Source organism: Cheilinus undulatus, linkage group 11 (assembly GCF_018320785.1).
Source record: "Cheilinus undulatus linkage group 11, ASM1832078v1, whole genome shotgun sequence".
Taxonomy (NCBI): Eukaryota; Metazoa; Chordata; class Actinopteri; order Labriformes; family Labridae; genus Cheilinus; species Cheilinus undulatus.
The window spans coordinates 28724351-28748001 of NC_054875.1; the positions used below are offsets into that span (position 1 = coordinate 28724351).

General features: G+C 39.6%; 1 protein-coding gene across 6 annotated transcripts in view; it reads left to right on the plus strand.

Moving 5' to 3' along the window:
- Positions 1-22381, plus strand: part of tmcc1a (transmembrane and coiled-coil domain family 1a) — a 61976-nt gene extending 39595 nt beyond the window's left edge. For 5 of the 6 annotated variants that reach the window (XM_041799435.1, XM_041799437.1, XM_041799434.1 and 2 more), the window contains 4 exons: positions 13455-13712; positions 13923-14614; positions 16885-17020; positions 20165-22381. In XM_041799435.1, coding sequence (XP_041655369.1) covers positions 13455-13712; positions 13923-14614; positions 16885-17020; positions 20165-20479 — 1401 coding nt within the window. In that variant the 3' untranslated portion in view covers positions 20480-22381. Of the gene's footprint in view, positions 1-12091; positions 12260-13454; positions 13713-13922; positions 14615-16884; positions 17021-20164 lie in introns of those variants that run through there. The other variant, XM_041799439.1, reaches the window with a different exon arrangement.
- The last annotated feature ends 1270 nt before the right edge of the window (positions 22382-23651 follow it).

Below are 23651 nucleotides of genomic sequence, written 5' to 3' on the forward strand. Positions count from 1 at the left end.
TACTTCCTCTTTGACTCAAGCCTTCATGCATCTAGTTCCTGTGTTTACATTGATATGTCTGTTCTGTGCCTTAAGATTGGACCTAACGCAGCACTCCAAAAGGAGGCATTTCAAACACTTAAAAGCTCCAAATCTGGAAGGAAACCAGTCTCTTTATGTAAAAAGGATTTGTCTGGAAATCATTTGGACTAAAGGTCTTTGTTGCAATTGTTAGGCCACAGAAAATCCTCAATTCTTTTCTTTTTCCCAGGATCAGACCTTTCAGCTGTTCACGTGTTTCTTTCTTCTGGATGTGAACACAAATGGCTTTTCTCACAACTTCTGAATTCCTTACAACACACTCCACCAGGTGTTCGTGCATTCACGACTGTGCGTGTGCCTATTTGGTGCAACTTTGAGCTTTGTGCTAATTCATGAGTGCATGTGTGAATCTGGCCAGCATAACAAGGAGTTATGTAATTTTCTATATCTGGTGAAAAGCTTTCATTGTGGCTACACTGGATCCCCTTAACAGCAGCAAAAAGCGGATTTCCATTTAAAAAAAATTAACATCCCCTGTGTCAGTCAGTTTCAGCACTGCTTCATTTGGCCCCCATTTATGAGAATTGAAACCATGAGTTAGTGGGTTTGTTGTATGTGCTGATATTTCTAAATAACTCAAAAGTGCAATCACATACTGCATGGATCAGGGTTGGAAATAAACTTTTTCACCTTCTTTTCACAGTGGCTAGTGGATTCAAAAATCTACCAGCCACTCACTTTTTTACCAGCCACTTCTTTTTACGAGCAGCGTAAGGTATAGTTTAATAGTCGAGGCTTACAAGATAATCAATTTATTGTTATGAGCTTTTATTTTCTTCTTCTGTTTGCTTCTGCACACTTCAGAGCACATTGTTAACCCTTATTTACAACCCTTGTATACAAATACAGTATAGTTTTATATTAGGTGAATATTCACAATCATCTGGGTTATGCTGGAAAGTGTGAGTGTTGTTTTGTTGTCCCGTATTATAATGCTTTTTCCACATGTCTGTATCAAGGACATATTTTAGAATTACTTAGGCATGTACTGGACAAGGTTAGAGAGAACGAAGATGCCCCATTTCTTTACTGAATCACCAAAGTTAACACCAACTATTAGTTACTGCTGTAATTTTAACTATAGGTAGGGCTCTTTGGTCAGGGAGCAAGTAGGTCTGCGTAGCTCTGCTCATGAAGTCAGTGGGAATAAGCAGAAAGCCAAGATTTAGTTCATGCTGTTATTGTCACAAAACCACTCCATTACATTACTTTTATTTACCTGCCCCAGTGGCTGGTAGGTTGATTTACATCCCTGTAAAGTTAAATCTGAAATTTGTGTCTTAAAACACTAAATATGCTGGAATAAAATTGCTGTAAACATGTAAAAACACTGAGATCTATGTGTGACTTAATTTTGGATTTAGACTATTAGAACTTTTTTCACCTCTTTCCTGGCTTACTTTAATTTGCAATTTGCAAATACAGCGCCCCACCCTATCACTGGCTGCTATGGGGAATCATCCTGCCCAGTAACGCTAAAACGCTATAAAATCACTGAGCAGTTCATCTCTGTACAGTTGTTAGCTGAAGTTACTGCCTTCACTATGTTAACAGCTAGCTATATTTTATTTTTGTCCATTGTGAGGTAAATTTCCCAAATTTATCAGCCACAGTCATTAAACATATAAAAGAGAAATTTGTACCAGAAAACAGTAAATTTAATCCCCAACTTCTGTCTCTGTTTTGGCACAACGCAAGCTGCACTCTGACCAGAGTTCACCACAAGGTCAGGGAGCAGGCTAATTGCTGGAGTGCTTGTCTATTTTTCATTTGAACCAGATACGATACAATACAATACAATAAATACAATACAAGAACTTTATTCATCCCCGAAGGGAAATTCAAATGCAGCAGGATTAAACATCTTACCTGCTGAAGGTGTGTTTTAATTCATATTTCACTTGTCTTTAGCTCTGGATGGTTAAAAGAAGCAGACTGTGGCTGTCTCTCTCCAAGCAGCAACAGTTTAATCCCTCATGTCTGTTAGCATCGCAATGCTAAACTTTAGTAAAGCTTCTGATGATAGACATGTTATAGTCCCACCAAGTCTGTCCCAATAAAAGCCTCCAATGCTAACCATCATTGAAGTCTTGAACTTTGAAGAGCAACATCAGTAAATTAAGCGTTTTCAGCTGCAACTTAACAAAGGCGTCTCATAAACAGAAGAGAGACATGACTTCACACAACTCAGAAAATTAGATAAAAGGAACACCTAAAGAGTTAAATACAGGATGAGAAAATGAAGCAGAGACTTTTTAGCTCTAAGCTGTCTTTCTGTCATGACATAATTTCCTCCGCCAAGGAGGTTGTGTGATCGGGTGGGTTTGTTCATTTGTTCGTTTGTTAGCAACATAACTCTAAAGGTTGAGAACAGATTTTGATGAAATTTTCAGGAAATGTCAGAATTGGTATAAGGAAGAACTGATTAGATTTTGGGAGGGATCCGGATCACCATCTGGATCCAGGAATTTTCTAAAGGATTCTGTACTATTGGGAGATAGGGCTAATGGTGGAGGTCTGCGCTCTTACCACTTTACACCAGGGGATGGCAGACATAAGTAACTTCAATCCTAGGGTGTGTTTCTATTCAAAGTTTTGGAGTTTATAGAGTTTGAAAGACGCACGCCTGGTCGAGGAGACGAGTCAGAGCATAACAGAGAGAAAGACAGCGAATTGTAGCGAGAATACTCACAATGCTGGGAGGAATAGAGGAATATTCACCCTCTGCCATGACTTCCAGTCGTCCAGTGAGACCATGGGTGAGACTGTCAGTGCATCTGTTGGCACCGGCAGGCAATGCTTCCGCCATGTCAGTCCACCCATAGCGAAGCCAATGCTTTGCCTCACCACGTGTCCACCCCACTGGGGAGGGATTATTCGGCGAATGCCATGGTGGGGGGCACATGGGGATGGATCCAGGAATTTTTTTAAAGATTCTTCACTATTGGGAGATAAGGCTAATGGCGGAGGTCTGCGCTCTCCGAGTGCTTTTCTATTTGTGATTGTTTCTCTGGTGGCTGACAAGGAGAGCTGATAGGTCCAGGAGAGCACACAGATGATTCCCCCATTTAAGTTGGAGCAGTCTTTAGAATTTGAGAGGATCAACACACCCACACCTTTCCTTCCTTGTAAATGAGATTATTGATCTCAATGAGTTTTTCCTGGTTAAATAAAATTAAATAAATAAATGGAGCAGTGGCCTGTCATGCAAAAAAACTAAAAAAAACACCTGATTTTTATATCACTTTACAGGGGCTTTAAATTCACAATTTAGTCAATCTGATGTTGGCATTTAATAAAGAGACTAAACATGTCATACTCTGCACTGCACAACAGTATCTACCATCATGACATTGTGAGTGGGACCATGCCTTGTTAATGTTTAAGAGCCCTAGGCTTTTGTAGGGTGAAAATAAATAAATCATTGAGACACATTGAGTCTGCATGCCTAGGTGCTTGATTTTATACACCTATGGCCATGGAAGTGATTGGAACACCTGATATCAATTGTTTGGATGAGTGAGTGAATACTATATATATATATATATATATATATATATATATATATATATATATATACACACACAGTGCCTAACAAATTTATTAGACCACCACCCAAAGTAAGGTTTATGCCACAACTGCCCTAAATTAACAGCACTGGTAATTACCAAAATCATTTTTTATGTTTTTGCAATGGTTAATACACCAATATGTAAAAGCTCTTTAACCCAAATGATATTCTTACTGCTAAAATATAACTATTGTTGTTATCCATGAATTTTCAAATTTACTGATTTACAAAAAAAACTGAAAAAATAGTAAAGCACATTATTATTTCTTGATTAATATGTCAAATTAGAGTTAATTTCTTGCATTCCTGAACAGAAAAAATGAGTTTTAGTGGTTGAATGCTTGATTCATTTCTGACTTCTCAGAGAAGCCCAGTGAGCCAGATCACATTTGGGTATAAAAAGGTGACTTCAGTTTGAAATTCCTCATTCCTGTTCAAAATGGTAAAATGTGGAGAGCTGACTGAAAATGAAAGAGTCTGCATTAAAGCACTTCATGATGCTGGATGGTCTCTGAGACAAATATGGCAGGTGGACTAATTAATTTGTTAAGCACTGTATATGCCCATGTATGTAGGTAATATGTTTTAATTGATTGTTAACATTATAGGTGATCGAGTTGGCAGGTTTCTTCCAAACGCCCATCCCTACCTGACACTGCTCAAAAATACCTGCATATGGTGGGTGCCAATTTCCCTGACATGGACCCACATGCAGTTCACTCTATGCTTATGTCATCTCCATTTACACATCAACCACACACTGTCACACAGAGGCAACCTGAGGCACTTTCATCTATCTAAAAAAAGATATCAAGATCACTAAGTACTGTCATGTTGTCACTATGACAACCACTTTCTGATCCTCAGACTGCAGGGTCGAAGATCAAACTGAGTAATCAGGGGTGTGAAGTTCAGTCAGTCAAAGACGATTGGCTTGGATTCATGCTGAGTGATGAGGTAAGAGATATAGAGGGTATAAATGGAGAGAAGAGCTGTAAAATGTAAAAATGACTGATTACAGGTGGAAGGATCACAGAGAGGAGGATCACAGTCCTAATGATGTCAACAATGGATGTGTGATCTTGTATTTCTTGAATTTTGGACTATTCAGATCATCTGGTTGGAGAGCCACAGCTAACCCATGCTGACAGCTGCTAAAACGTGCTTGGACTTAGCCTGGCACATTTTCTCTAAATAAGAGAATGTTGCCATAGGAAAGATATAGAGCAGAACAGATTTCACAGAAAGTTAGATATCACTCTTGCGTCTCTGCATGCGAAACCAGTGCTGCACAAGCAGACATGACCAGCAGCTCACAGCCCAGCCAGGAGGAATGCGAGGCTTAACTACCAGTAAGGTACTGTACTTTATACTAACACGCTCAAAAAAGAAGAACTTGTTTTGAGCAAAGTTAATGAAAAAGAAAACGGAGAAAGGGCGAGATAACAAGAGTTTAAGACAAGAATGTTTATATTCAAAACAATCACAGTGCTGCTTTATCACTGCCATGTTGAGGCTAAATACTGTAAGAACATTATATAAGTCGAAAACATAACAAATGTTATGAGGAAGATGTTTAGTTGTAGGGCTGTAGTGGAAAAACGCATATCTTTAAACAGAGTGAAAACAGTCCCTCCTGAGCTGGTCAGGATGTAGATATCAATCGCTATGTGACAAGAAGCTTAAGTCTGTCTGTTTCCATTCTGTAACCATCAGATGTTCACTGAACTTGAACTCAATGAATCATGATCAAAAATTGCTAAAGTAGAAACTGTAAAATTGCCTAAAAATTATGGAAGAGTCTTATGACAACACCAGTGTATTTTCTGCTCTGTGGAGTTCATTCAGTAGGGAGGAACATTTGTTTGCCCTGTTAGGCTGATAGAAATTGAGATGGGGTAGTACAAGCTGTTCTTGTGGTGTGTGTATCTAATTATGTGTGATGCATATTTAACAACATTAGCATGCTAATGCTCTCTAAATGCCTGTTTTTGTATGTGATGTATGGCTGTAGGTCTGAATGTTTAGGCTTGGATTGGTTTCTCCAAGGCTTCTCTTGGATTGCTCAGGTAATTTGGAGTTGCACCTTCATGCCTCTAACCAGTTTTACATGGATCAGAGGCTGTTGCACAACCAGACCTACCAGCAAGCAGACCCAGTTTTGGGATTTGTGTGGGGTGAGCCTTCTTCAACATTTGCATTTGTATGTAGGGAGCCACCAGGCAGGCGACAGAACCAGGCATTACTTTTTCTTACTGATAATCAGAGATACAGCAGCACCCCCCCTCCTCCTCCAGCTTCTTCCATTAGGCTACATAAACTCCAATAATGCAGCGCCTATCTCTTCTTGCTTCACTGGCTCAGCACATCAACATCATGTTTGGCTGTGTTAACCCTGGGAAATTAGCCTACTCCTTCAACTTAGCATCTTTAATTACAAGCATGATTAGTTACAGAAAAAAAAATCGGCCATTAGGGGATGATACTGATCTCACAGTCTGCAAGGTAACTGGAACTCTTTATCTCCGTCACAGAGCTCAGGATGAAGCATCACTTTTCCGTGTGGTAGCATAACAGTATTAGTCTTTGTAGAAATGAACCGTGCAGGGCCCCGTCAGAGAGAAGAAGTGATCCTTCTGTACAGATAGGAAACCACCTGAATGACCAGTTGATTGTTGTTTCCTCACTTACATAAGTGAAGAACTCTGCTGACTAGGATTTTTTTCATCAGTGTAAGGGCGTTGATTTGGTGCCAGTGTGTGCAGGTCACTAGGCCCTCATATATCAATATCTAAAACCTTTATCCTCTCTGTATTGCAGGGCATTCCAGTTCAGGGATAATCTAAATCAACCTTTGCCCTCTTTATCTATATGTTTGCTTTTAGAGGCATACTTGATTATGCAGATGACCAAACTTGGAAATCTCTACATCTAGTCCATGCATTTATTGTAAAGGCAATGAATAAGCACTCCCTTCATGCTGTGCCTCATAAAGCTATTAATACTGCTTTGTTAATAGCCGAGAACAGGCCAGGTGCTGCTCTGAAGCGTCACCTCTTAGATCTTTACTGCACCAGCACAGCAAGCTATTCTCGTTCTCTGATTCATTTGATCGCCTCGGCTGCCTGTCATGAGAATTAAATTAAGATGAGACTTACTGTAAAAACACAGACTGTGCCTTCTTGCATTTCCCACTACTGTACAGCAGTAAATGCACTACAAAAGCCTAAAATTTCATAGCTAATTTAGATAAAAACTTTGAATTAGTTTGAAATCTTTTGTCTCCCATTTACAGAGGAATGTGCCCCTGGCTAAATGTGTGTGTAGTTTAGGGATGTCAGACTGGTTTTTCTTCTCTTCTACTGTAGTACTCCTTTCTATTGGCTGGCACATATTCAAACAGCGAGACTGAGAGGTAATAAAGTCACTGGGGGGTTACCTGGGGTCCAGACTCTTACTGTGCCCTTTGGCCCTTTATTTGACTTGATGACATGATTTCACTTGACAAATCTGAGTGCAGGATATTTACAGACCATGCCTGTTCTTTGTTCTGTGCATGTCAATGTAGTTGTGTTGTTAAGTCTTTATTCCAGTTCATATTAGGTACAAGATTAAGGATCTAGCCTGTATGCAATCTGATCCCCAGCTCCTTAGTGGTTATCGAGTATGTTTCAGTTTGTGTTAGTCATTTAGCTTGACAGCCTGATTGAAAGCCTGTACCTGTATTTTCTAGGAAAAAATGCTGCAACTAGGAAATATACTCCATTACATGTAAAAGTCATGCTTTAATAAGATCACTAAAGTGTAGATAGATTAGCATCAAAAGCAGATTTTTAAAAAGTTGAATTGTGTAAGTTTATCGCATCTTTTTAACTTTTAATCCAGGAAAGCATTGGCAGATATGAGAATTTCTGTAAAAAATTACAGTTTCGTGTAAATATTGGCAGAATGTAATTTCCAAGTGTTTGTAAAGGACTGTAGTTTAAGGTCTAACCCATAGCTAGTTTTAAGTTTTACACCATAGAACAATTTGTTTTTTATAATAGGCACTTTGTCATGATTGCTTCAGAGAACCACTATGCACCGCTGCTGTTTAATTAGCAAAATTAATCTCAATAGCTGGTCAAAACTTCTGTAGTTCAGAAGAGACTTGAGACTTTTGATACCTGAACACTATATATATGTATGTATGTATATATACAGTGCTTGACAAATTTATTAGACCACCTGTCATATTTGTCTCAGAGACCATCCAGCATCATGAAGTGCTTTAATGCAGACTCTTTCAATTTCAGTGAGCTCTCCACATTTTACCATTTTGAACAGGAATGAGGTTCAAACTGAATTCACATTTTATACCCAAATGTGATCTGGCTCACTGGGCTTCTCTGAGAAGTCAGAAATGAATCAAGCATAACATTCAACCACTAAAACTCATTTTTCTGTTCAGGAATGCAAGAAATTAACTCTAATTTGACATATTAATCATGGAATATTGATGTGTTTTACTATTTTTTCAGTTTTTTTGTATATCAGTAAATTTGAAAATCCATAGATAGCAATAATAGTTATATTTTAGCAGTAAGAATATCATTTGGGTTAAAGAGCTTCTTCATATTGGTGTATTAACCATTGCAGAAACATAAAAAATGATTTTGGTAATTACCAGTGCTGTTAATTTAGGGCAGTTGTGGCATAAACCTTACTTTGGGTGGTGGTCTAATAAATTTGTGAAGCACTGTACATATATATATATATATATGTATAGTATTCACTCACTCATCCAAACAATTGATATCAGGTGTTCCAATCACTTCCATGGCCATAGGTGTATAAAATCAAGCACCTAGGCATGCAGACTGTTTCTACAAACATTTGTGAAAGAATGGGTCGCTCTCAGGAGCTCAGTGAATTCCAGCGTGGTACTGTGATACGATGCCACCTGTGCAACAAGTCCAGTCGGGAAATTTCCTCACTCCTAAATATTCCACAGTCAACTGTCAGTGGTATAATAACAAAGTGGAAGCAATTGGGAACGACAGCAACTCAGCCACGAAGTGGTAGGCCACGTATAATGATGGAGTGGGGTCAGGGGATGCTGAGGCGCATAGTGTGCAGGGGTTGCCAACTTTCTGCAGAGTCAATTGCTACAGACCTCCAAACTTCATGTGGCCTTCAGATTAGCTCAAGAACAGTGCGTAGAGAGATTCATGGAATGGGTTTCCATGGCCAAGCAGCTGCATCCAAGCCATACACCACCAAGTGCAATGCAAAGCATTGGAGGCAGTGGTGTAAAGCACACCGCCACTGGACTCTAGAGTAGTGGAGACGCGTTCTCTGGAATGACGAATCACGCTTCTCCATCTGGCAATCTGATAGACAATTATCTGGCTGCATTGTGCCAAGTGTAAAGTTTGGTCGGGGGGGGGGGGGTTGTCTTTCAGGAGCTGGGCTTGGCCCCTTAGTTCCAGTGAAAGGAACTCTGAATGCTTCAGCATACCAAGAGATTTTGCACAATTCTATGCTCCCAACTTTGTGGGAACAGTTTGGGGATGGCCCCTTTCTGTTCCAACATGACTGTGCACCAGTGCACAAAGCAAGGTCCATAAAGACATGGATGAGAGAGTTTGGTGTGGATGAACTTGACTGGCCTGCACAGAGTCCTGACCTCAACCCGATAGAACACCTTTGGGATGAATTAGAGCAGAGACTGAGAGCCAGGCCTTCTCGTCCAACATCAGTGTGTGACCTCACAAATGCGCTTCTGGAAGAATGGTCAAAAATTCCCATGAACACACTCCTAAACCTTGTGGAAAGTCATCCCAGAAGAGTTGAAGCTGTTATAGCTGCAAAGGGTGGACTGACATCATATTAAACCCTATGGATTAAGAATGGGATGTCACTTAAGTTCATATGTGAGTCAAGGCAGGTGAGCGAATGCTTTTGGCATTATAGTGTGTATATATATTAAATATATATAAAGTATTATGTTAGGCCCACATATTTTTTTCACAGTGTAAAGTTAAATAAAAGCATCTCTTAAATTCATTAGTGACTTCAGGTTCGGTATAAAAGGAAATGTAAAATGTGAGTAAATAGGACTTGTACCTTGAATTAGTGCTTGTTAGTAATAGCATGTACAGTTCTGAAGATGAACTGTACAAAAATAAATTAATCTTGGTTACAATAGAAATGCATTGAGAACATATTAGGAAAGTTTAAGATGAAGCTTATTGTGCCTTCAGTTTTTCCTATGTAAATTCTAAACTACAGGGTTTGAGTTACATCATAAAATTTCAGAATAAAGACGCTTTCATTAAAAAAAAAAAAAAAAAAACCTGAAAGTTGCGGTCACGGTAATCCGACGAAGATAGTTTTATAATTTTTTTACATTATTGCTTATCTGGTCTCTGGTCATCTGGTCATTACTGCCTATCTGGTCTCTATATCTTTGTATCACCTTATTTTTCAACATTTTTTAAATTAGGGAAATAAACACATTTTTTTCTTCTTTGTTGCAGCTGTTCCACAAGTTTCACCCCTCTGACAGATAAACCTCTGCTTTATACTACTCTCATTGTTTTCTTTAAACCTGTTCTCTAAGTTCATACCAGCTGTCTCTGATTTCAAACAGCCTCTGAGGAAAAGTAAGTTATTTTATGCTTTATATGAGTGCTGTTTTCAAGTTATCTAAATCGTAAAATTTGAGTGTATTTAATTCAACAGTTAACAAGAATCATTTTACCTTATACCTCCACACAGTAAGTCATGAGTTATAATATGTAAAGGCAGGGGTAGAAAGTAACTAATTACATTTACTCAAATTACTGTAATTGAGTAGTATTTTGGGGCACTTGTACTTTTTTGAGTTCAGTTTGGAATCAGTACTTTTACTTCTTCCTAAGTAAGTTTTATCCAGAGTAACTGTACTTTTACTTGAGTACAATAGTGTTGAATTTTTTTCATTTCTGTTGACTACACGGTAGCACATAGAGGAATGATTTCACATCGCATCCCAAATCAGCTGTTCTACACAGCAAAAACTAGATGTGTTGATATCTCAGGTTAAACATTTCAAAGTTGATTTCAACTCCAAAAGTGTCATTTTACCTCAATTTTGAAAGATATGGTCTTCAGTATTAGTCATTTAACAGTGTTGAACCACCAGTGTTAGTTCAACTCCATAAAGAGCCAGCTGATCTAAGCTCCACCCACTGCTATTTCATATCTTAGGGGATTGTGTTGGTGGAATTCCCCATCATGCCCTTGGGCAGAGTGTTTAGATATGTTTTGGATGTGTTAAGTTGTGTTGAGATGTTACCTGTTGTACATTGATCCTTGCTTTGTCATATTTCTGGTGGATTGTTGTTTTTGATGTGAGACACATGAGTTAAGTTATCCACTGAGTTAGGGTTCTCGTCTGTGACTTTAGGTGCTTCTAAAGAACCCCTCTACGGCCCTCATTTGTAATACAGTCCAGCCTCACCCCCACCCCCTCCACTGTTACTACAACAAAAAAGAGTATTTTAAACTAATATGACTTCCAGTTAAAAGTGAGGTATGATAGACCATTTAGACTACACAACATGATAAAGGGGAGAGAGAGCAGTGTTTAAAGAAACAGTACCATAAAATGATAGTTAATACAGGCTAAACAGTGCAGCATTACATTGAATAAATGACTAGAATTGAGCATAGTCAATGTCTGTGAATAATAACAACAAGAGTGATAATAGTAATATATAATAATAATAATAATAATAATAATAATTACATAAAATCAATTGTCAACGAAATGCATATAAACTCCAAATTTGAACAATAAAAGTTAAAATACATTGTCACTGAAGAACATTTAAGGCATGCATTTCAAATTTTCATCAATTAATTAGATAGTAAATAAAGATTTTCAAAAATAACTGCAGCCCTTTCATATTCTAAAATGTAATATGGACAAATAAAGGCACGTGCAAAGTGTTAGATGTAACTCTCTGTGAAATTAATTACCACCGACAATCTTTCTGTGTATTTAACTTTATTATAGATGTGTGCCTTTACCTGAACAAACTGGTTGGAGATCCATATCGTCTTGTAAAGGCTACTTGGTTCTTCATAGTCAGTTTGTAGCTTCTTCGTTGAATAGAGCTGTTTTAAGTGTATTTATTGTAAGCGGTTATAAACAAGTGAAAAAAAGCATTACAGAATTGTTTTATTGCTTGTTATTTTATTCCTTCCTGAGTAAACCTACAAGAAAGAAAAGTCCCTGACTGAGGAGCTATTTCTGTCCTCGTGAGCATGATTGACGGCTGCGTGCCGGGCAGCTCAGAGGGTGATGTCATCCCTCAGCTGAGGGGAGGAGGAAGGGGCGGGGCTCCACGCTCAACCCAGTTGAGTGAGTTTCAGGTGCGCTTCAACTTTCACAACAAGAAACCTGGAGAGTGGAGGCGACCAGACAGGAGTGTCCTGCGAAACTAAACTACCGGCGGGGAGGATTCATATGCTAATATTTAGCTGGTTAGCTAACTTCAAACTGATGAAAATATTGAGCTCCTCTTCACTTTTGGGAACATGCATTGGGAACAATTTCTCCGTCTGACCTATGGAAAGGTGAGCAGCTTTGCGCACGTTTAGTTCGTTTTGTTGACAGAGCATGTCCTATCAAAGAGAGCTATTTTTGTTAGTTCGAGGTTTCTGCTTGCTTAAAATCTTTTGGGAGGCAGAAACTTGTAAGTGAGTCTTGGTTTTGCCCCGGATGTTTTGTGGTTTGTGAAGCTGGCTTTTGATTCAGTCATCAATTAGTCACGATGAAGCACTCTCAGGTGAGCCTCCGCAGCATTTGTTTTTACCTGTTATGGATCTGTAGTAAGAGCAAGCCTCTGTTGAAGCTGCGGGATGTGTGGGCAGATGATACCACTTCTCAGATCTAAGGCTCTCCCTGAATCTCTCCTTTTCGTTGTTCAGGGTACTTTCTGACCTCCCACTGTGTGGTGTCTTGATCAAATGCATATTTTTTGTTTACACTTAGCGATGAGAAGAACATTTTGATCACAGTTCCTCCCCGCGGCACACACTATAGCTGGAGCAGTGTTTTGTGTGTTATCCCTGAAGTGTTTGAGGAAATGAATCACATCAGCTGTCTGTGATTGAAGCTCCTGGGTTCATCGTCCTCTCATGTAGAGTTTATCTGGGTTTATAAAAATACAGGAAAACCCCATTTAGATGTTGTCTTTGGTTTTCTACATAGATGCTTCGTGGCTCACTGGTAAAATCAGATCTCAGAAAAGGAACTATCACAAATATTCCGTGGTAGTATTGTAAACAAAAATCTAATATCCTGCCAGTTTTGTCTCATATTGTTGCTCTCTGAGCAAACAACAATATAGATTTGGCTGATATTATTTTCACTCTGTTCTCATACAGAAAGACAGACTTGTGAATAGCTCTCAGATCACAACTCACCTTTTTATATGTGCATCGAATTATAAAGTAGTATTTCTTCCACTTTCTGTTCCTTGTAAAGACAAATGTTTAAAAACTAACCGTCATCTTCCTCTTTATTAAAACTGACCGTAAGTGGCTTTTCAATTGACTGGATTTGCCCTCTTTCTAGTCGACTGGTCACAGAAATGCAGAAGTCCTTCTCTTTTTGCATCTGTCAGCAAAATGATGAAAACACCAAATATGCAACTCACTTTTTCTTCCCTGTTTTGCCTCTCTTTTATTTCCATCTCTAATCCCCCATTTTCCACTCCAACCCTTTGTCCCCCCCTTCCTTTTCCCCCCTGCCCTCACCTCACTCCAGATCGACCGGCTGGAGGTGAGCGGGTTGGGCCAAACACCCCTGGCTGTTTCATGTGGGGCGGACGGTTCATTCCCAGGAGGTGATGATGGCACTCCAGACCCACAGCGCACCAAGCAGGCCATCGCTCAGCTGCAGCAGAAAATCCTCAAACTCACAGAACAGATTAAGATTGAGCAGACTGCCAGGGATGATAACGTGGCAGAGTACCTCAAACTGGCAAACAATGCTGACAAACAGCAGAGCACACGCATCAAACAGGTAAAATGAGCCGCTGTTGCATTTTATAGCGAAAACACTGTGAGTCGGCTGGTATAATTATATGTCAGTCACTTCAACAACATTAAACCTGTTTGATAAGTTTGTTTGTCCCTGAAGGTAGGGAGGGAGCTTTCTCATTTTATTTTAGTGAAGTTGTTTTTTGCAGAGTAATAATTCAAAAGCTCAGTAAACCCCTTCTGTCATGGACAGGTTTTTGAGAAAAAGAATCAGAAGTCTGCGCAGACCATCCAGCAGCTGCAGAGGAAACTGGAGCACTATCATCGAAAGCTGCGGGAAGTAGAGCACAACGGCATCCCTCGCCAGCCAAAGGATGTTCTGCGGGACATGCAGCAAGGCCTGAAGGACGTGGGAGCCAAAGTCACAGGCTTCAGTGAAGGCGTAGTTGACAGCGTAAAGGGAGGACTCTCCAGCTTCTCTCAAGCCACTCACTCTGCCGCCGGGGCCGTTGTCTCCAAACCTCGAGAGATAGCCTCACTCATTCGCAACAAATTCGGCAGCGCTGACAACATCCCCTCGCTCAAAGACTCTCTGGACGACCCTTCAGTGGAAGAAGCTGTGACGGGGACTGGCGGGCGCCCCCTAGGCAGTGCTGGGCATCACCTCCAGCCCAGTCCTAAGTACGGTAGTGAGGATGACTGCTCTAGTGCTACATCAGGCTCTGCAGGGGCCAACAGCACCACAGGGGCCCCTGGAGGTCCACCCAGTTCTAAAGGCAACACATTAGAGAGGAGCCAGAGCTCCAGTTTGGACATGCTGCTGCAGGAGGTACAAGAGCTTAGAGAAGGCCAGTCGAGGTTAGAGGAGAGTCTGGACGGTTTGAAGAGCCACTATCAGAGAGACTACACTGTTGTTATGCAAGCACTGCAAGAGGAGCGCTTCAGGTACGAAGAGAAAGGAGAATGTATGAGCACTCATGTCATACACATTCCTGACGCATTATCAGTTTAGCTCAAGAAATTCCCTAAAAGTCCAGCAAGGTGTTTAAAGAAGATATTTTTATAAATATCATACTTAACATATACTGATCAGTCTTACTGTTTAACTGTTTATGCTCATATTATTAAGGTATGCGTCCAGAGAACTGCTGATTCAAATTATTACACATTTCATGTGTATTATGACATCTAAAGCTCCTCTTGGGACTTTTAGATAGTAATGAGCTCACTATAATTAATACTGATGCCTCCCTATGATCTACAAAGGCAAACGAGACTGCAGAGAGGAAATGTATTATTTCAAGATGCTTATTTGACATGCCTGTCACTTCAACAAAGACGTCGGTTAATCCTTATTTGTACAGCTAGACCAGTTTCTAACAAATGTTATCCTAAGACACTCTACAAAAAGAGCAGGTCCAGCTAGACCACTGGTTCTCAGATGGTTGGGTGTCACCCAGGTTTTTATAAATGTTCTACCATTCAAATTTATCAAATGAAAATTTCAGACTGTAAATGGAAAAAACATATTGAACAAAGAGACAAGACAAAATAAGTGCTATCCAAAGAAAAGGAGATAAACAAATACTGAAATTAACTTGTAATAATCGGAAAATCTAAAGAATAAATGTATACATTTATCTCATGTCCACTTAGGGCCTCTGCATATAGAAGTTATGCCACATTGTTCCTGGCACACATTAGCGACCCACTGCAAAGAGCTTCACAACTCACTTTTGGGTCCTGACCCACCAGTTGAGAACTGCTAGTCTAGACCATACTGTTTATTAAACTGTTTACAAAGACCCAACATTAGTCCACCATGAGAACAGCACTTAGTAACATTTAACAAAGAAGCAGTGGTAAGGATAATTTGCCTTTTATCAGAAACCTTGAACAGAACCAGACTATGGAATAGCCATCTGCCGTGATGGATAAATCAGCCCTACTTTTGCCTTTTTACAGTTCCCTTATTTTCATAACATAACTTAACTTATTTCCATTAAAAACTTATTTTCAATGTAGTTTAGTCCATAATCTTCGTTCTAACTGAAGTTTATTTTCCTTCAAAATAAAAGCAGGTCTTATTTGTTTTATTAGCCCCATCCTTATAGAAGAAAATGTATTTTTTTCTGTTGTAGTATTTGCTGTTTAAATAGGACCCTTTTAAGAACTTATAGAAACACCTGGTCAGATAACAGTTGTCCTCTTTGTACATGTTTTAATAGTGCCATGCCTATTAGTCCTATTTCCCATCTCTGTGTCTTGGATAAAGTTCTGGTCAGCTTTTAATTTGATATGTCTGTGGGCGGTTGGCCTTAAAAACACACTGGCATTCCTTGTGAATGTTTTGACAAGAGGGCCCTAAGATTAAGAGGGAAGGACAATGGCAAGGAGGGTAGTTAAGTGAACAAAAACACAAGGATTTTTCTCCCAAAAAAGTCCATCAGAGTTTAGAGCTTCCTTCTTTGTTCTCTAAATTAAGAACAGTATGACCACTGCAGAGCTCTATAACATGCCTCCTGGGAATAAAAACTTACAAATGAATCATGTTGCTAGATAGCTCCTCAGGGACTCAAATCACTCCTTGTATAACAAGAAAAATGTAAAAAATGTGTGTCTCTTAATATGGCTGCATTCAGGCATAGCACATTTATTTTTCCCTCAGTTATTGGAATATAAAATTTATAAATTGTCAAAAAAAATGAAGATAGACTATACAGCATGCATTTAAGTACTTGACCAAGAGGGAAATCCGTTGTTTTAATTTTGAGATGTTATTTAAAAAAAAAAAAAAAGTGACTTAAATCACATCCTACATGATATCCTGTTTTTACTTATTGTACCTTCCTGGAATGATCAGTAAAATCCATTAAAAAAGGGAACAAACTTCAACTTAAGAGGCACATCTCCTATCTTTCATACCCTGATGTTGCCTTTCTAATTGTTTGCCCCAGCCTGAATAAACAGCACTATAGATCCCTCTCTTCCCGCTGCTTACCCTCTATTGGCCAGTCTCATGCTGCTGACCATTCCTGATTGGCCAGTTGGATCAGCAGATGAGTAAGCATGTCCTAATCTTGTCATGGCCAGTCGTCAGTCCCGTCAGGTGCCATTGGGTCAGATGGCTTTGGGGTCTGTTTCTACTAATTCCAGCATGTGTCTAAGCTAATTATGGTCCAGGCTCTCACGTGTGTGCTTGCATGTGTGTTCAGGTGTGAACGGCTCGAGGAGCAGCTAAACGACCTCACAGAACTTCACCAGAACGAAATCCTCAACCTCAAACAGGAGCTGGCGAGCATGGAGGAAAAGATCGCCTACCAGTCGTATGAGAGGGCCAGAGACATACAGGTCTGTAAGGCTGATGTGAACAAGCACACAGAGCATGTCAGATAAAAACACAAATATCTACTTTTAAAATTGAACACACAATCACATTTTCTCTTTATCTTTGTACTAATAAATTAACTGTTTATAAAAATGTCCGTCTGTACAGAGAATTATCAGAAAAGGATGATAAGAAATTAAAGAGGAAAGAGCAAAGTCTTCAATTTAATGGAAAATTCTTTTAATCACTTCTGAGCTTTTGAGCCATTCACAGTCCTTAAATGAGCTGATAAATAGATACAATAGAAGAATACATCAAATTTCATGGTGTTTTAGAATATGTTTCTCAAAAAAAAAAAAAAAAAAAAGAGGAGAAAAGGATCCAGCCAATGAAGAATTGTGCCATTTAAAAGTTATTTATCTTAAACATCTGAGTATTGCTTTTGGTACTGAAATTTGTATTTATTTAATAATAGATTTATTCTTTTTCCTCTTTAGGTTGTATCCTATTAAAGTATCCTTGTTAAAAGTGTACTGTCAAAGTGATGCTGGCTTTGTCAATATGTTTCTTAATTATACTATCTAGTTCCTGCTTTCTGATCAATCCGATCAACTTCTTTTATCCGAGGTCTTAGCAAGCTTAGTGACAGTAAAGTCAGGAGCTCCTACCAGCAAGAGTTTAAATATCATTTCCAAAGGACAATTGCTTGAGTTTAATCAGTTCAGAGTGCGTCACGAGTGGCTGGTCTACTTGTAGAGTTTTCATTCAATTATATCATCATGCCTTCTTTATCTAATTTGGTAATTTGGTGTTCCAGGATGATGCACGTGCAGAAAAAGGGGCTTTAAAGCAGTGGCTCTCAACTGGTCCAGCCTCAAGATCTATCCTCACCTTCTTAATAATAAGAAAGAGCAACTCAGATGTCCCAAAAATTCAACTGCTTGAATTTATGTCATGACAGATTTTGCAGTGTGGGCATTAGATGGGAGAAAATGATTGAACAAAGGGACTTGGTAAAAAAAACAAAAAAAAAGGATATCAGAACAGAGGCTCTGGGAGGACAAGCACACATGCACCACATTTGGTTAAATTTCCTTTGATAATAGGTACATTTTAGTGACTTTCTAGAGATCTTGGGAAATAAACACATCATCACAGGAAATCTGCTTTATTATCCCAAGTAAACAAGATAAATAATATGGGATTTTCCTGATTGTTTCCTGATTTGACTTCTTTATTGAGAAAGGTTCCCGGAGGTCCTTGAAAAGTCTTAAAAAGTCTCAAATTGCACATTTTAAATTTAAGGACAAAAAAATTATTAAAAAGTCAGATTTTTACAAGTGAAAGGTGTTACATTTTAGATGTCACTAAGACATGTCCTTATCCAGTCTTTGTTTTCAAGCCAACCTTTTATGATTTTAACCTTCATGCATATCTTTCATTTTGCACCTGTTTGTGTCCCTTTGGACCAAAATGGCTCATTTCATACAATTAAAAATAATACACGTTCATAATGTTTCTAACTTTTTCAAACCTAATAATAAATATTAAAAAATTATACGTTGAAAAATGTTAACCCCTTATTGGCCAGGTTCTGCCATGGAAATCCCTGGTGTTTTAGAAGGGGGAAAAAAATCAAAATATTCGTTACTTTCAGTGTTATGCGTGCAAAGTTAAAAAAAAAAAATCTGGTTATCAGAGCCTGGTCTATGCCAATGATTTTCAGCAGCATCGATTTTCATGCATTGCCACTTTTTGTGCAATTCAAAATATGCAAAAAAAACCCTGATGTTTGTGTCCCTTTGGCCCAAAATGCCTCATTTCATATACTAAGCAAAAAAAAGAATACATTCATCATTTTTCTCTACAAATTGTTGCATAAATGATCTCCATGATTCAGGGAATTTGGTGTCAGATGCTCTAGATTTCCTGAGGGACGACTCCAGACCCTACTCTGATTTTATCAGACTCGTGATTTATTTAACTGTAATGCTGTGAAACTCTAGTTCTCTAACATTTGGGCAACCATGTTGCCCACTTAAAAATCCTTGCAGCCCACCCTTATTTTAACATATCTTCCCTGACAAAAAGTATTCTTCTTCTTTTTAATAGTTACACTGTTTAGAATCAACTGAGCAAAAATTCGTAATGAGTGTCAACATACTCTGTATTGATAGACTTGACGCATTAAATCTGACAGAAATAATCTTATTTGGACATTTTAGACCAAAAAATCTGTTTGACATTTTATAAAAAGTTCTGGTGTACTGGGAAATCTTATGGCATCCATTTTTGATTGTTTTTCATGCATAAAGTCGTGCTTTTTTTTTAGTTTAGGTCTTAAAAATCTTAAATATGATTTTTAAAAGCATGCAAGTACCCTATTGCAGTGTAGTAAAATAAAATAAATGTGTATTTGTTTTTTTTATCTTTGCAGGCATGCCTATGCAACCCCCTTTTAGGTCCCAACCCATCAGTTGAGAATCACTGCTTTAGAGAACTGTCACTCTAAATAACTCAGTGGTTAGCTGATGCAGGCTGCTAAGATGAGACGTCATATTTAGAGAAAAGTTGACGCTGGTCACTAACATTGACAACAGTTAAAGACATGAGCTAATCGTTCATGTTGACACTGAAAACAGAGAGATGAGGCAGAAAAGCCAGTCTGCCCATCTGCTTTTATGTTGGTTCTAAACAAATGCATTTTCTTGTAAAAGACTCACATTACTCCTGGCCTTCTCTGTTGTCCGTAAAGGTTTTTGTGTTTAGTTCATGCCATTTATGCTTTCATGAAATATAAATTTATATAAAGCTGAAGTTGTCCCTTGACTGCATTTCTTTTCTTCTGCAGTAGGTGGTGTTAGAGGGCTAGAAAACACTTTAAGACCAGTGTGAAATGCACACAGTTCAATAATGATATTTTGTATCTTGAAAAGACTTACTCAACTCTTAGTTTATTATTAAAATATTTTTCAGTGGTATTGAACTGAGATATAGTGTACTGAATGCTGTGCCTTTACACATAAAGAAGGCAGGTCAATTAAACACTGGATTACACAGCAACTGAATTAAAAAAAAACATGTATAGTGGATTAAGCTCTTACAAATGTTTATTTTCACTTAAATAAGGTGACTTTGCTGAGTGATTTTTGTTTTTTCCTCGGCAGGAGGCATTAGAGGCCTGTCAGACAAGGATTTCTAAGATGGAGCTCCAGCAGCAGCAACAGCAGGTCGTCCAGTTGGAGGGGCTGGAAAACGCCACGGCCAGGACTCTCCTGGGAAAACTTATCAATGTGCTGCTGGCCCTTATGGCTGTCCTTCTGGTCTTCGTCTCAACTGTGGCCAATTGTGTGGTGCCCCTGATGAAGACCCGCTCACGCTCGCTCTCCACCCTCCTTCTAATCCTCCTGCTGGCCTTTCTGTGGAGAAATTGGGATGCTCTCTCAGGGTACACACACCGCGCCCTGCAGCCCCCAGGATGACTAGATTGGGGTGAGCACTTGTTGCTCTGATGACATCAGATGACGAAACTGTAGCTGCGGTCATGAAGGAAGTTTGAAGAACGTAGGATGGCTGCATAGCCGTGCACTGAAAACACGCCTCAGCACATTCGGCCGCACTGAAATCAAGAAAAAGAGGAAGAAACCGTCACGTTGAGAAGGATTGTTGTTTTAGAAGGACAAGACTGTTCACCTGTTGAAAATGAACTGTTGTGTTGCTACACCTCAAAAAATGCAGCATCGTACTGTTTTTATCTTTAGAGTTTAATCAATTATAATGTAATTTCTAATAATAATATTTTTATTTTTAACGTTATTTTATTCAGTACTATGTAGCATTGTGCTCCTCTTGTTCTGCAAGGAGGGCAGTTTAGTCAGGAAACTGGGTTGGCGATTCCTCATAAAGGCCCAGTCTAATACTAGAGACATGCAGACATGATAATGTGGTTGATTGCCTTTTGGAAGCGGACTCTTACCTAGCTGTGATTGGTAGATTTGAACCATGGCTGAAAACCTCTCTGGGGGTTGCTCTTTTCTTCATTTGCTGTGATGAAATGTGTTCAGACTGAACATTTTGAAGGACTGACTGTGACCTCTGAGTGTCATGACTTGAGAGTTTTGTGCTTCCTTACATTTCTAATAGAAACAATGACATGCTTTACTTATTTCCCTTTTAAGTTAAACAAAAACATTTTGTTAAAACTGGGAGTTATCTGTGAAACACAAAGGCAGAATGGAGACAGCACACCACATAAACACATTTGGTCATTTCTAAGCATCTGCCAACAATGCTGTATGTATTCATTCAGAAAATAACACAGAAAACAACTTTGCTTTTAAAAGCAATGACAAAAGGCTGTCGTCCGAGTAAAATCAATTTGCCAGGATAATTGACTCCCCCGCCATATTTGATGCGATAAGGTCAGGAAAGAGAGACCACTGGTGATCATCCTACTGCTCTTAGATGAATAGGAATGCTGCTGCTCCATATCTACAGTGCGAATCCTCTCTACTGCCACAGGCAAAGGCACATTGCCTGTATGTGATACTTTACTCTTCATCAGATGTTCTCCCTGTGAATAATCTCTATAGCTGTTCTTTTTTTTATCAATACACTATCTCATGGTGGAATCACCCAGTGCCAAACCTTAGTCTACCCATGGATGCCCCAGCACCAAAAGGGTCAGGATCCAGGTCTTGCTATATTCAAACATGTCATTAATGTCTTGCCTGGATGTCACGAATGTATTTGTGAGAGGCATAACTTTTCCAAAGAAAAAACTTTTATAGATTTCACAATGTGAAGATGAAACTTACTCCTGGTCAGTGTCTCTGCACCTTTCCCCCCTCAAGTACAGTTCTGTCTCTCTTTCTCTCTTCTAGTCAAGGACACAACGAGATGACCCAGCACATTTAATAGTTCACCCTGCATTTCAAGCTGAGAGGCTGATTTCCTAACAGATAGTGAGATCATTTGAACTGTACAGCTGCACTTTAGCACACGACTTGATAACACATAGGTCAGGCTGAGGTTAGAGAAACCTTTGATAGACACTTGAAAGGTTGTCACTCTTATGTGGTGGTCCTCAATGTGATGAGAAGAGTTTCTTATGCTTATGAATAATATAACTGTGATGGTTTTTAAGATAGAACTCCCACAGAGGGACTAAAGCTCATTTCAATGTTGATAAACTTGATTTTTCTCAAGCTGAACATGAAAAACATCGGGGGGGATTTATCTGTTCCAACATTATGAGTGAGCCCAGCTTTGACCTTAGCCTGACCTTGCAGTAACACCAATGATGTATGGTTGTGTGCTAAACCACCAGTGCCTTCTGATGTCCTTTTCTAAGTGTGGGATAAATAAAGTGCATTCCTGACTTACCAATGAGCCGTCACTATGTTTTAACCTGTTTCTCCTGTAAATGTATGTCTGTAGGCTGAACGTCTACTTGTTCATTCACACATTTAAGCCAGCGCTTGCAGAGCAGTCGTTTCACCGCTAGATGGAGCTCTTTTGTTGTGAATGTCCTGTAGATGTTCCTCTGCTGTGAAAGTCTAAGTTTGGTTAGTGTGAATGGACTTCTATGATGGAGGTGGGGGTCTGAACACAAGGAGGTGTCACTCATTATCAGGAAGGAAACAGGTTGGGTGGAAGGCCCCTTCTTTAATCGCAACTTCACTGCCAAATAGTGGGCAGTAAGAGGCAATATTTTCATTATAAACAGTGGAAAGTCCACATCTCCTCTACTTTTATTCTACCATACCCTTTCCCTTAAACATACTTTAATTCCGTAGTTTTGTGACTGAGCAGCACCAAACTGCAGCAGCCAGTCACAGCTCAGAAATGTAACGCTGACAGCTCTGACCCACCCTGAGTCTTATCCCTGCAGGACCTCATGTACGCCCGTCACTGCATGCTGAGGCTCGAGATCACGCGCGCGCGCACTGTTCACTGTTGGTGGCTCCTTTTTTGTGTCGTTTAGTTGGGGGCGTCATTGTGTTGCACTTTATCAGAGCTCTTTCCTTCTTTTTCTTTTTTACGCTACCAGATTTGATGCGCATGGCTGTGCGCCAAGGTAAACAGGGAGCGCACTTATCTGCCCCACTGAAAGCCGCGAGTGGTGACGGAGGGAGCCGAGAGAGGAGAGAGTGATTCTGTCCCCAGAGGAGTCCACAGTAAATAGGCAGAAGCGATTCCGCACGATTTGGCATCAACTTTAATTATTGCATGTATTCAGAGATAACACTTCTCGGGCGCGCCGGCAAACTGATTAATGCAGTGTCTGACACTACTAGATCACTCATTTCTATTCAGAGATGTGAGCATATGCACGCACCAACCAGAGACAAAAAAATGCTAACCATATTCGTGCATTTTTGAGTGGGGGCGCATGTGTTGCGCTTGAATATTTATGAGGTAAGCGCGCAAGAAAGCTATGTGGGATAGATGTGAATGTCAAAGCCCGGAAAGGTGTGCTGATGTGCCCATCTGGTAGCACTTTCACGGTGCTTACCGTGCCGTATGCGCCCAAAAAACGGAACCCTCCGGATCTGCAGAACTAATCTGAGAGCAGGGGGACTGGGGAGCACAGGAGGTGGGACTGTGACCCGTCATTAACCCTGAGATGAGCGGAACCACACAGGGGAGGAG